The 14,581-nt window shown below is 38.6% G+C and overlaps 1 protein-coding gene across 8 annotated transcripts in view; it reads right to left on the minus strand.

Annotated features, from left to right (window-relative positions):
* The window catches only part of c1h10orf90 (chromosome 1 C10orf90 homolog), a 286,251-nt gene that overhangs the window by 98,974 nt on the left and 172,696 nt on the right, over positions 1–14,581 (minus strand). Inside the window, exon 6 of one of the 8 annotated variants that reach the window (XM_039770066.1) lies at positions 5,212–5,381. The exons of the other annotated variants lie outside the window; for them this stretch is intronic. Coding sequence (XP_039626000.1) covers positions 5,278–5,381 — 104 coding nt within the window. The 3' untranslated portion in view covers positions 5,212–5,277. Of the gene's footprint in view, positions 1–5,211; positions 5,382–14,581 lie in introns of those variants that run through there. 8 annotated transcript variants of the gene reach the window in all.

Below are 14,581 nucleotides of genomic sequence, written 5' to 3' on the forward strand. Positions count from 1 at the left end.
TCTGAGAAATCCAAGGGGTAGTTGTAATAAGCAAGGGAGAGTAATAAGAGCAAAAAGTCATCAGCAAAGAAGCCTCAGGTCTGAGCACAAGTGAGTGAAGCCAGGACTTTTAAAGAGCATCTTCATACAAAATAAAAAAGCAGATTGCTAGATGGATCCCTAAGCCACCAAAAGCTCCACTTCCTAAAAACATGGGACAGGGTGTAAAAAGAAAAGAAAACAAATATCAGATGATGTACATCTTTTGATTCTGAAACTGTCTTCGGAGACTGCATGCTGTGTAACCTTCTTTCTTATGTCTGCTGAAACAAACTGTTATGGTACATCGTATTTAAAGTATAAATATAAAAAAGCTGCTTCCTTTAATTCTAAAGTTGTGCTATGATATCATGCTGTGCCGTAATTATGGTCAATGGCAGCTGCAATCCATTGAGTTTGGAGTCAAGGCAAAAATTCACATCTGCCTTTCATGTCCATTTCTGCACCCTAGTAACTTATAGTTCATGCTGCGCTGCTAATTGCTGTAAATACAAGTGGTACAAAAGAATAGTTTTTATACTATGATACTATATAAATACTACATACTACTATACTAATTATGGATATGTTTACAGTATTCGTATACTGTATTTGCTGTATATATGGTAGGCTATGAAGTACAGAAAGTTGTTTTAAATGAGTTTCTGAAAGTCAGCATACGTGTAGTCCTTTAAACATTCTCCTTACGTCCACATGTATTTTTCTACTGTTAATCTTGTATTGATAGCACATCCTAATGAAGTGCATGTTAGTTAAGTTGGTAACTCTGAACTGGCCCTGTATGAGAGAGTGCACCCCATGATTCACTAGAACCCCAATACACTGTTGATTTTCTCCCAGTGATGTCAGGATAGGATTCTGTTCTGTTACAAATTAAGAAATTAAGAAAATGGATATATCAACTAAAGAAATAGTGATTTTGTTTCCTGTTTTATATATATATATAATACTAGCCATGTACGCCCAACTACGTTGCGCGTGTTAAAGTTGTCTGTGAAGGGATCCCTGTTTAAATTCGGCTGCCAGTCGTGAACTGGGCCCTTCGTCGCACAGCATTATGATTTTTTATAAGGGAAACAAAATTACAAAAGAAAACCCTTGGACATTGATTCGATAGGAACGGCCTACTCGGAATCACTGTCCACATCGTAGTTATGTGGTGGTGTAGGAGCATTTCTGTTTCTGTCCGTTCACAGTCCGTCTCGTTTTCAGGACGCTGTCGTTTCCTCTCACGATGTCTTCTCAACCTTTCTCCAATCTCGCAGGTTGCTTTGTGGCAATCCAAAGAGTAAGGCAATATACACAGAGCAATGGTTATTAAAGGGGGACACATGGGTATCCAGGCTCTTTAAAGCATAAATAGGGATCACTTCATTGACATGTGAGCAAGCCACGGTACAACTGTGAGACGTGCAGCACTTGCCGGCTACAACGTAACAATAATAATTTCCGGAACGTGCTGTTACGTTGTCATTCATTTTACCCACTGGCTTTCTTTCATTCATGTTACGTAGGCATGTACCTTTTATCTTCGGCAATCTCATTCTCTAACCAGGCCTCAGGAGCTCACCAGCATAACACTGTCCACCACCCCTTTCGTTATTCCGGCACATTGTTGACATCCGTGAGTAACAACAACGTACTAAACTGGAAGGTGGTCTACGCATGCATGGAATTCGCGGACAAAGATCAAGATCTAAATGAAGATCTCTTTAGTTAATTTAAAGCACAACAATCTGTTTAGTTTGAATGTCTGTGTTTTGAGGTGTGACTGGAGTACTACAGTCTTCAGTAGTATAAGCCTGGAGGAGATTCTTAATGCAATGCCTATGTTTTAGCTGTCTCTCTACTGCCATCTAGTGCTTCTTCTTCTAATTCATTCGCGGACAAACAAAGATCAAGACCCAAATGAAGATTATATATAGAGATATATATATACACACACACACACACACATATATAAGGTAAATTACACGCCCCAAGGCTGGTGCATGAGTGAGGAGGTCCCTGCCCCCTTCCCCTCAGCCTGCTGCATGTCTCTTGGATTCGCGCAAATAAATTGGTACTGCAAGTGAACTATGATACATACCGCAAAGAGAAAAGTCTCAAAATCAACCAGAATGTTCAAGCAAATTATAGAAAAAAACCCGATCTAAATCCCTTAAGTAGTTCTCTTGTGAAAAGTGGACAGACATACAGACAGACAGATTAATTGCAGACAATCACAACAATCACATTGTTATGTGCAAAATTCAATAATGAACTCAAATGTAGTGTATTGAGTGTATTTGGTTTGCAAACACTTTAAACAAATAAGGTGCTTTTAAACAACAGTATTCCCTTTACATAGTAGCAGTTACAATATTTCTTGTAAATCTCAACTTAAACATTAATGTAATCATATCAAATATAAAACCAAAGCTACTTGCCACTGACAGGGCATTAACATTTTATCTAGTTTGTTATAGAAAAACAAGGTACTCTCAGAGTCCAGAGCCACGATCATAACATTATAACAGGCACCTTCCGAGCAACAGAAAGTTAACATTTCTAAATTTGTTTTCTTTTTGATCTGAGCAGATACCAGCAGAAACATTTTCTTTTATCAGGGTGCAGCATAAACAGTCTAGGTTCAGCAGCAACTCTTTGAGGGCTAATATTTTTTCCAAAAAACTCTGAAAAGTACACAAAGCAATGCTTTCACACATAAATCAACATAAAACGCCAGTTTGCACGGTGGGCTGGCTGCCTGGCTGTCTTTGTGAGACAGGTGCGTGGGGGTGGAAGTTGCAGTGAGATGAAATATGGTTTGTACCTCCTGTCATTGTAAGTGTCTGTCCTCCCAGTTGAATGTTGCCATAGGTGCATCAGGTACATGAACGTGTTCAGCACCACAATCAGTTGGGGACCGATCAGCTGATGCCGGTACCTCACTTTCGTTTTCGATCTACATCACCAGATCACTTGCATCAAAATCAGAGTCTGACAAATCAGTCCAATTCAGCGCTAATACGAAAAAAATCATCCATGGATTATTTTGCTTTGAGCATTCACTTTGGTATCTCTACACGTGCCATTTTAGAAGCTGTTTGCTCTTCGCTACTCTGGCACATGTTGGGAATCGAGGTCAAATCAATCTTTCCTTCTAGCAAAACCATATCAAAAAGAGATGCAACAAGAAGATCACTGATCTCTATCGATCGGCAGCGAAACTGAGGCTTTCAAAATAATAATAACAAAAACTGTGTTAACGCAAGGTAAAATAATTGTCAGTGTTAATTAATGAGATAATAACGCATTAACTTGGCCAGCCCTAATATATATATAAATACAATAAACGAGGACTACTCAGATGAGGGTGAATTTTCATAGAAAACAGCTTGTTGTTTGGGTTAGGTTGCTTCATAGTGCATTGCACAGTAGTTACACAAGTAAACAAGCAGTCCAGGCATTTTCACTGGAGCTTGGACATTATAGTTAATAGTTCACCTTTAAGCAGGTATTAATGGTATAAATAGCCTGTAACACAAACAGACAGGAAGACTAGAATGGCTTTATGTAAGATTAAATGTTTTAATAAATCAGGGGAGCAAAACCTCTACTATGCATAAGGTCAACCCATCACATGATCTGAGAGATGATAGTCAGTAAATAATGATTGCTTAATTGTCACACTACACCTCTGATGCTCATTTTGATTAAAGCTTCTTTGAGCACTAACCATTAGCATTCCTTCATTCATCCATCCACTCATTGTTTGTACCTGTCAGGTTCACCAGTTGTCTGAATTGCTTTCATTAACTGTTCCTCTTTGTCATACCTTACTTTTTACTTTATCTTAATCAGTGGTCATGTAATTGAGTGGCACAGTTAGAAGGATCGCAGCTGGTACCCACCTTATTGGTGTCCTTTGCTCTGCATGCCTCATAGTGCTCCACAGATCACACAGATGCTGGCATGCCTGGTAGCAGGTGTTAGTGTATTTGAATAATCTGGATTTTACTACAGTGTAAGGTGTCAGGACCTCTGGATTTGTGAAAAGATAGTAAATATTATTACTTGAGAATCTGCATTTAAATAGTTTAGTCTGCCTTGGGTATTGCTTAATTTTAGTATTTTTTGTTCTGCTTATGGTGTTATTCTTTTCTACTTGCACGGCCAAAGTATTGTTGGTAGGTGTCTAATTCAGCTTCTGTAGGACTGAATAGGTGAAGCAGGTTCATATTGGGTCATCTTTGGCTGCCTACTAGGTTCATGTTTTTGTACAGTACATAGGGATCTCCTACTGTGGAACAACACTCTCTTGTGAATCCTAATTATGTGATTTCTCTTGTTTGACTCAAAAAGATCCTAGGACGCTTTGTACAGTGCATACATCTTCATGAGAGTGTCAGAGCATGACAGTGCTTCTTATTGAAATTCACAGTTATGAGGGCTAATTCACTGGCTACAGGGCAACAACATTGTCAACTCCATCACAAGACACAATCACAAGTCACTTCAATATACTGTATATTCATACAAGGCAGATTTAGATTCAGTATTCAGCCTAATTTTAAGTGGAATATCAAAAGGGTACCTATAAAAAAAATGTAGGCCTGGGAAAAATATCCAAATTCACATTCAGATCCTTGAGTAGTAATCATGTAATGAACAAATACTAGCCATACTGTGCTGCCCGTCACACCATGTTTATGATCAACAATCAAAAATGAAAACATTTTTTTTTTTCATTTTCTTTTTTTTTTGGTATGTGATTATAAACAGTTTACGAAACAGATGGAGACAGCAGCAGCACATTGTTGCCCATTTGCTATTTTAATTCAGCCAGACATCACAGTATTAATGCTGCCAAATATGAAATGTTTGATATCATTTAGGCATATTTATTAGTAAGTTACTGGCAGAATTTTAAAAAACACTTCAAAACATAGGCTACCTACAAGGCATCTACAAACACTATTCATCCCCATTATTCATTATATAACAGTGGATTTCGTTTGTTTTTTCTGACATGGATCAACAGAACAATACTTTTTAAGGGCAAAGTGAAAACAGATTTCTGCAAATTGATCTAAATTAATTATAAATATAAAACAGAAAATAATTGAACACATAAATATTGTAAGAAAGACAACAAAACTAAGAAAAAGGTCTGGGGCATCCACCCTATATATTAGAAACAAAGGGTAAATTCTGTCCACAACTGAACCGACCATTACAGATAGTATGGCGGATTTACAGAGGGTAGGCAAGAAGGGGTATGCTTTGAGGGTTGGTGCTGGAAGTGAGGTCAGGGCTGGAGCCGGAAGTAAGGTCAGGTGGGATTTCCTTCTGAGGGTCTGCAGAGGAAGGAGAAAAGGTGTTAGTGTGCATCACCAACCCCTGATCCAGTGTATGGGTACATTTAGTCAAACCAATCAACTGCCTCCCATGCGCAAGTGTGTGACACTATTCACCTCTTTTAAGTCAGCATTAGGTAACTGCACTTTTGGAAGCCATGACAGCCTTGAGTTTGTGTATATTAGCTTTGCACATCTGGACTCTGCAATTGCTCCCCATTCTTCTATGCAAAACTGCTCAAACTGTCTGGTTGTATGGGGATCATGAGTGAGCAACCTTTTTCAAGTCCAGCCACAAATTCTCAATTGGACTGAGATATGGACTCTGATTGGCACTAGTGGACAATAACATTTTGTTTTTAATCCATTCCAGTGCAGCTTTGGCTTTATGCTTGAGGATGTTGTTTTGCTGGAAAACAAGTATTCTTCCAAGGCACAGGTTTCTAGTAAACTGCCTCAGGATTTCTGCTGGGATTTTTTGTGTATTTTGCTGTATTCAGTGTACTCTCTGCCATCACAAAGCTTCCAGGACCTGCTGCAGAGAAGCTTCCCATGTTGTCGCCACCATGCTTCTCAGTGGTGATGGTGTGTTTTTGGTAATGTGCTCTGTTTAATACACCAAACATGCCATTTAATCTGATGGACAAAAAGCTCAAAGTTGGTCACATCAGACCGTATGACATTCTCCCAGTTGAAGTCATAGTTTCCTATGTGCATTCTGGCATTCAGCAGAGATATTATGTGTATTTTTTTAGCATTAGCTTTCTCTCCGCCACTGTTCCATAAAGCTATGACTGGTGAAGCACCTGGGCAAAAGTTGCATGCGCAGACTCTCCAGACCCAGCCATTGCAGCTTGTAACATCTTCAGTGTTATCTTAGCTCTCTTGGTGGACTCCTTCACAAGTTTTCTTCTTACACTATCACTGTTTTTATGGACACCCAGCTCCAGATGGAATTACAGATGTGCCATACTCTTTCTGTTTCTTATTGGTTCATTTAACTGTACTGACTTGACTATTTTCTTGTATCCACTCCCTGACTTGTGCTATTCATTCAAATTTTCACAGACTTGGTTGAAGTGTTCTTTTATCTTCATTTTGTAGGTCAGGCTATGTAACTGACTCATTACTGGTTTTCCCTTCCAGATGTAGGGACATTTAGACAACCATCAATCGAAACCAATTGATTACAGACCGGTGATCTCCACTGAATTAGCAAAGTGCCTTCTAAAACTAATTGGCTGGAATAGTTATGATTTAGGAGTGTCATATTAATTATCTACTATATTAATTGTTTTTGTCATATTATTTACTATCTACTATATACTGATTTGAATACTTATACAATTAAGTATTTTGTGTTTCAAATTTGTAATTAACTATGTCACTTTGTAGAGATCTGTTTTAATATTGACGTTAAAGAGTATTTTTGTTGATCAGTATAAATAATTTAATCAATGGTGTACAGTATTACAATAAAATCTAAAAACTTCCAGTGGGTGAATATTTTTTACAGGCACTGTATTAGTCACCTCTTTCTATGTAAAAAGACTAGTAAAGGAATTGGTGATAACAACGCCTGCACAGTTTTTGGTTGGTCAAAACCTTAAAATGAGTTAAATAGCCTTAATAATACTGTTGTAATTTACTAAACCACTATGTGGCACTGCATTGGTACCAGGAGGACTCTGTGTTGAGGACATGGAGGGGCATGTGCTGCTGCCTGGAGAAGGTTTACCCAGATATGGCAAAAAAAACTATGGGTGGTCACTGAGGATCCTGGAAATATTTGCCATGGATTACACCTGAAGAAATGGTGGTTCTGGACATAAAAGCCCCTTCTGATGAGAGAGACATTGAGCTAAAAGATAGGGTGAAGTAATTGACAAGAGTTCAGCTGCTGGGAGCAAGTAAGGCCAGTACTAGAGAAGGTGAACAAGGGATTGTAGTTTGTAGTGGGTATGTGGAGCAGCCATGCCACTTGTAGTTAGGGACCTTGCTGTATTTTAGTTTTGGAGTGCCCTGAGGATTAGGTTTTCTTGCTTTACCCTCTTTGTATAGTATTTCCTTTCTCTCTTCCTGTTCTGTTATTATTTCTTCTTTTGTGAACAAATCTCCCTTTCATTGGTACATTGCTCTCCATTATCTTGATTGGGTCTGAAGTCAACACTTGAGCATTGCATTAAGTCCAGAAAGTTTAAGAAAGGAATTTTTTGTGGTGCATATCAATAAGTGATGCTGCTTTAAAAACTCTTCTCTAATAATCTGGTGGTGCATCAGTTGCTCCAAATATGGAACCTATGTAGGAAATATTTTTGGGTAAAGACATTGCTCTCAGTTGTGTTAGTGCACTTCAATTATACATTTAAATCTTCTTTACCCTACTTAGTATTTAATTTAGTTATAGCACCGGTGTGGGACTCTTACGCGTCTAAAACTTCATGGTTAGGTCTGCTCACCCCTCTGGAGTCAAACTCCTTCACATGCTCATTTGAGGTATACAGTAACTTGCCAGGATGAGAGGGGGAGTCGCTGCTATTTCTGTCTTCTCCTTTTTCCCTCACAGTGCTGAGAAACTGCCCAATGAGGGCAGCTAGCTCTACCCATCCAGTCCAAACGCCATAAAGTCTGGGCATCCCAGGAAAAGAGGGCTTTTATGGCCATAACAAGCCGTTGAATGGAGCTTCGCTAAGTCAGACCTCACCCAGCCTTTCTGAAACCCCAGATCAGGAAAACACACAAAGACGTAACTTTATTTCTCCTTTAAAAAGTATTTTCTTTTTATTTGGAGAAGAATAAAGGGGACAACCCGGTCGGAGTATGTTATGGTGCTGGGGTGATGATGAATGTTTAGATTTGTGCACACAAAAGTACTGCGATTTAGGCCAAATAGCCACAATCAAATGACTGGCTTTATTATTTCACACCTTAGATAGTAAGTCACGGCTATGATCCTGACCACAAAATATCATGTTGCATTCATAATGGAAGTTTTGGCAATGAGTTCCATTTCCATAGGATGTGCAGTAGCTTCTCAAGCAGGAAAATCTAGAGTAGTGAGCCCGAGAAAATGTAGGAGCTCCACTTCAATCATCTGATTAGCAGATAAACAATTCTGCCTCAATTTCAATTATAAAAATACATGCTGCTTAGGCCTTCATCTGTACTTGTGAGTCTCTTAAGGGTATTCTTGGCAGTAAAAATATGTAAAATGCCTGGGAGAGTCCCTGGTTTGTAGTGATATTAATAACGTGTCATACTGTGAGATAGTGTAGGCATAAGATTAATCTTTCCTGCTCAACATCAAAGTGACATGTGTCATGCCAGCTGGTTAGTAGATAGTAAAAGGTTTTGTCTTTTATTTATTGTTATAAGAAAATGCAGGGAATTAACATGATTACAAGCAACATAAATTCATAAAAATGTAATTAGTATTATTTTACCAAAGCTTCTGAGAAATCCCTAAAATTATAACCTTTTAAATGGTTAGCATTTTTTCTTTACATAAGACATGTTCCAGCTGCCAGCAGAATTGACCAAACTTGACAAGGAAGTGGTTTTCTTCAAACATCTCCTAACATTGAACTTATCATACTCAGCAAGCCAGCTCTGGAGATCACATGACATACAGCAGGACAGGCATTAATAAGTGGCTTCTCTGCTGTACAGTTAAATCATATCAGTGCTGTGACAGGCAGGAGAATATGTTTGTATCTGAGGCTAGCTAATGAAAAAACAGACTTGAATGTCGGTTTCACTAATGTAAGCCGTTGGCAATGAACATCTGTCTAGTGTGTGGATTACAGGTTGACTTTAGATGCTACTTTAAAGTAATTTGCCCTTGTATGTTCATGCATATCTGTACATTTTGCATGTGTTTCAACTAAAAGCCATATATCTTTAATGATGTTTAATTACTTTATTAGAAAGTGCCATGACAAAGGTACATTAGTCAAGTCAATTTTTCAGGTTATGAAGAGTCTATACAGACACTTGCTAGGAAAATGGGAGCTGAACAAAGAAAGGGACATGAACAAGTTGTGGTATATATGGAATTCCATGAAACTGCTCAGGTGCTTCAATCATTAGGGTTGCAGTTAACCGAGGCCCATTTAAAGACTCCTGTCACCTTTAGTTGTTTTATTGTGGCATTGATTGTGTAACATCTTTTCTGCCTGGAGTAAGAAGGTAGATAGCAATAAGGCAGGATTAGGAGATGAGGAAAGCTTAAGGTCAAAAACCATGTAGGGGATTAGAAGCCATAAATCAAAATGAAACCAAAGGAAAAAAAAAACTTTGTTGACAAGAAAAAACCCAATTCCCTAAAATACTACTGAAATCACAACCCTCACAGCAAACATATACTTGAATATCAAGAAATTCAAACACTGTGAGTAGTGTTCCACCATCTTATATAGGCAGGCAGCGATGACATAATGTTACAAGGCCAGTAACTGACATAACAACTGTACAAAACTATCAGAAAAAGCAAATGTTCACTAGAAAACCTTGTTGACAAAACAGACAAAAATGGTAATTCTCTAAAAAGACTCTTAAAATCACTACCCTCAGAGAAGAGAGTTACTTAAATATTGAGAAATTTGGACACACGGAGAATAGTGTGCTGCCATCTTATATAGGCAGGGAGTGATGATGTAATATGACCAGAAATCAACACAACGACTGTAAAGAACTCAGTTGCTGCTTTGATAAAGCACACAAAATGGTGACCCTTGCTATCTAAAAAACACAACTAAATAATGGTATGGAAATATCATAGAATGACAATAAAAATAATAATGCATTGTAAAATTATTTAAATGTGCAAAATATCTACCAAATCTGAACCTGAAGGGCCAAAATGTAAGATTCACAACAACAGCTATTTTCTTTGCCTTAATTTTGTGCTATTGGTGTCTCTTAAACTCAAAGGCTGCTGCTTTGCCTCCATACGTATGCTTCAGCCCTCCAAAAGAAGCCTATTAACACAATTGGTTTCATTCCAAACCCTAGAAAGTGGCTTCGTAGCATGCACGGGCCCAAACAAAGAAGTGAATATTTTTTAATTCAAAAATCCTGAAGTGGGTGGGAGGAAAATCATTTAAACCCCATTGGCCCAAAGTAACAAAACAAAGTTCCTTCAGTATTTAAAAATGTATTACAAGTATTCAAAAGTATATTAAAAGAAACAAGGGCAGGCCCAAATAAGAAAACAAATGTGAACAAGTCCAAATCTGTAAAACTAAGAACAGTACTTTTAATTGAGAGCAGAGTTCCAATAACCAGAAGATCCAAATCATTCCAAAAATCTACAAAAAAAGCTTATACTAGGAGAGCAGCAACAATGAAAAAATCAAGTCATCCATGCCCTTAAAAACTGATACTCCTCAGCCTCCCTGGAAAAGTCTATTCAGGGGTCCTGGAGAGGAGGTTCCGTCAGACAGTCGAACCTCGGATTCAGGAGGAACAGTGTGGTTTTCGTCATGGTCGCGGAACAGTGGGCCATCTCTATACCCTTAGCAGGGTCCTGTAGGTTGCATGGGAGTTTGCCCAACCAGTCTACATGTGTTTTATGGACTTGGAAAAGGCGTTCGACCGTGTCCCTCGGGGAATCCCGTGGGGGGTGCTCCAGGAGTATGGGATACCGGACCCCCGATAAGGGCTGTTCGGTCACTGTACAACCGGTGTCAGAGCTTGGTCGCATTGCCGGCAGTAAGTTGAACCCGTTTCCAGTGAGAGTTGGACTCCGCCAGGGCTGCCCTTTGTCACCAATTCTGTTCATAACTTTTATGGACAGAATTTCTAGGTGCAGCCAGGGCGTTGAGTGGGGTCCGGTTTGTTGGACTCAGGATTGGGTCACTGCTTTTTGCAGATGATGGTTGTCCTGTTTTCTTCATCAGGCCATGATCTTCAGCTCTCTCTGGATCAGTTCGCAGCTGAGTGTGAAGCGGCTGGGATGGGAATCAGTACCTCCAAATCTGCAACCATGGTTCTCAGCCGGAAAAGGGTGGAGGAGTTCAAGTATCTCGGGGTCTTGTTCACAAGTGAGGGAAGAATGAAGCGTGACATTGACAGGCGGATCGGTGGGGCGTCCGCAGTGATGCAGGCTCTGCATCGGTCTGTCGTGGTGGAAAAGGAGCTGAGCCGTAAGGCAAAGCTCTTAATTTACCAGTCGATCTACGCTCCTACCCTCACCTATGGTCATGAGCTATGGGTAGTGACCGAAAGAACGAGATCGTGAATACAAGCGGCTGAAATGAGTTTCCTCCGCAGGGTGTCTGGGCTTTCCCTTAAAGATAGGGTGAGAAGCTCAGTCATCCTGGAGGGGCTCAGAGTAGAGCCGCTGCTCCTCCGCATTGAGAGGAGTAAGATGAGGTGGCTCGGGCATCTGATCAGAATGCCTCCTGGATGCCTTCCTGGTGAGGTGTTCCGGGCACGTCTAACCAGGAGGAGGCTCCGGGGAAGACCCAGGACACACTGGAGGGACTATGTCTCCCGGCTGGCTTGGGAACGCCTCGGGATTCTCCCGGAAGGGCTAGAAGAAGTGGCCTGGGAGAGGGAAGTCTGGGCCTCTCTGCTCAAGCTGCTGCCATCGTGACCCAATCTCGGATAAGCGGAAGAGGATGGATGGATTGATGGATGGATGGATAATAACTTAAACAAAACATTCATTAAGAAAATATATGTAGATAAGAAAACAAAAATATAATTAAAATAACATTTACAAAACAACAAAAAGGTTAAATTAATTGAAAACACCCTGTCTGTATCATAGCATATGTGTCAGCATGTTAGGTACTTTTGTTACTAACACACAGAAAAGTATAATTCTGGATAATTGTTTAGTTATTTTGAGGGCCATTTAATGTTTTGTGATTACAATCGAGAGATTATTATTTATTTATTAGCAATCTCCCATGACAATATTTTGTTTTCTTTGTTTGATGGTCGTTAAGCAGTTCTAAACTGCAAAGTCATAGGTCAAGAATAAAGTGATTTTAGGAGTCACAGGGTATAACGGTCACTCTCTGGGGTCACTTGCTCTGATTTTGAAGATTTCTTAAAGAAATACCAAGTTCGTTCAAAATCCTTGTTTGTTTAAGTTTATGAATATTCACACTCATTTCTGATTTTTTTTGACAAGTTTTACTTCACGTTTGATCTTTTTCTGGCTTTCAGAAGGTCCTTTCATTCTTTCTGGCATAAAAAATTACTCTTGTTAAGTAATAAGGTTGGCGGTCTTTGGATTTGTTTCTGTTTTGCATTGTTTAGTTTTTTTTAAATTATGCTTTTGTTTTGGAGGATTTCAAGTTTAGGATTTTGCATGAAGATTTTTTGTTAAGTTTTCTTCTTTATTTATTTAGTTTATGTTAGATAATAACAGTTTTTCTTTCATAATTAATTTTATTTTTTCCCTCTTGGATATTATTCCTTGACTAAAGATTATTATCATTATGTGTTTCCATATTATTTGGTATTTTTTTCATTTAAACAATTTGTCGAATTTCTTATGTAATTATTAAATTTAATAAAACATTTAAAGTATCGTGTGCACAAAATTTGTATGATGATTTTGGCTTTCCATTTGGATTAAATGAGAACAATAAACAGGGGAGATGGTAAAGTGTGGGTAACCTAGCAGGCAATGATGACTCTTTAAGAAAGAAAGAACATGCCCTGGAGCAATAATATGATGCCAACCAAGTCCTGCAAGTCAGCTACAGATTTTTTTTTTATTTTCGAGTCATGGGCGACTCTCCTATCAGAAACCCAGACCTTAAAAGATTATCTAGTGCTTAGGTGTGCAGAGACACAGAGCTTCAGAAAGATTCTTCTTTACTTGACACGAAGGAGAGCTGTGTCAAACGCTCACTGGCAGAATAAAGACAGGAAGGGGTTAAAGTGTGTGTGTGCGTGTGTGTTAAGGGCAAACAGACCTAGGAGCTGTGTTTTCTGTTCTATCATTGTCTTTTCTCACTCTTGTTTTCCCAGTGTTTTTCTTGTATTTAACCCTCATTTTTGTGTTTTCTGTTCTATAATAAATGCACCTGTCTGTGAGAAATCAGTGCCTTTTGGTTTGTTCTTAGAAAGGAGAAACACCAGGAGATGTAGTGCTTCTTGAAAGTTTGTGAATTTTTCTGTAAATATTTTTTTTTTGAGGCATTGCTTAGCAATAAATGCAGAAAGTGATGGGTTTTGAGATCCACTGAGTGCCTAACAAAACTGAGCATGAAATGATGATCGATGTGCAGTGCAAGTAGCTTTTAGAGGTGTCCATGTAACATGAGGGGTCTGAGTACAATCCACCCAGCAACAATAGCTTCCTGAATAAGTTGCTTTCTATATAAAGTATATAGTATAGTGTAGTATATATTTCTATAAACGTGTGGGTGTTCATAAAATGTTTAATATCTCACTTGATTTTTCTAAATCAGGAATACTAACATATTGTTTGATGCTCAAAATGACTTATTCCATAAGGATCCTAGGTACAGGAAGACCATGCAAGTGGATAGATGGTTATGTTAAAAATCTATTGGACATCATGAAATTACCATTGTCTCAAGTCTTAAGCATGAATTTTTCTGAGCCTCACTGAAAGCTTACTCTTGTTCTTGTAATAAGTTCTAAGACTAGCTGCCGTGTAGTGCTACGGTGGTTGCAGGCCATTGGTCCACACACATATGTTCTGTGTAATTGTTTAACAAACTCTCTTTAAATGTGTCATACATATTAATGTTCCAACAGTTCCAGTTATATTTTACAGGACTTGTCAAGGAAGTGTTTGATTTTCTTCATTCTCTCTTAAAATTGATCTTATCAAACTCCTGATTGCACTGATCATCAACTGGCATACAGCAAGACAGGCATTAAAAAAGTGGCTTCCTGGATATACAGTTAAATCACAATAGGGTCTGTTCACACGTACTTGGAGGTTGTGCAATGAAGTTGAAAGAAAGGAAAATGTCCACTTTTGAGCAACAATTCAACATCTGATTTTGACAACTTCTCACAAAATATGGTTAACTAGCACACTACAGATGTTACAGCAGGCATATGATAGGCACACAAAATATACTGTATATATACATTTTAATTAAAATATACTCTTCTCATATTATATTCATATATTGATTAAGAGAGTGAGAGAGCGAAAGCTTTTGTATATCTATAGTGAAGTGGTATCTGGCAAGAGCACC

Source organism: Polypterus senegalus, chromosome 1 (genome assembly GCF_016835505.1).
Source record: "Polypterus senegalus isolate Bchr_013 chromosome 1, ASM1683550v1, whole genome shotgun sequence".
In the NCBI taxonomy this organism is placed as follows: domain Eukaryota; kingdom Metazoa; phylum Chordata; class Cladistia; order Polypteriformes; family Polypteridae; genus Polypterus; species Polypterus senegalus.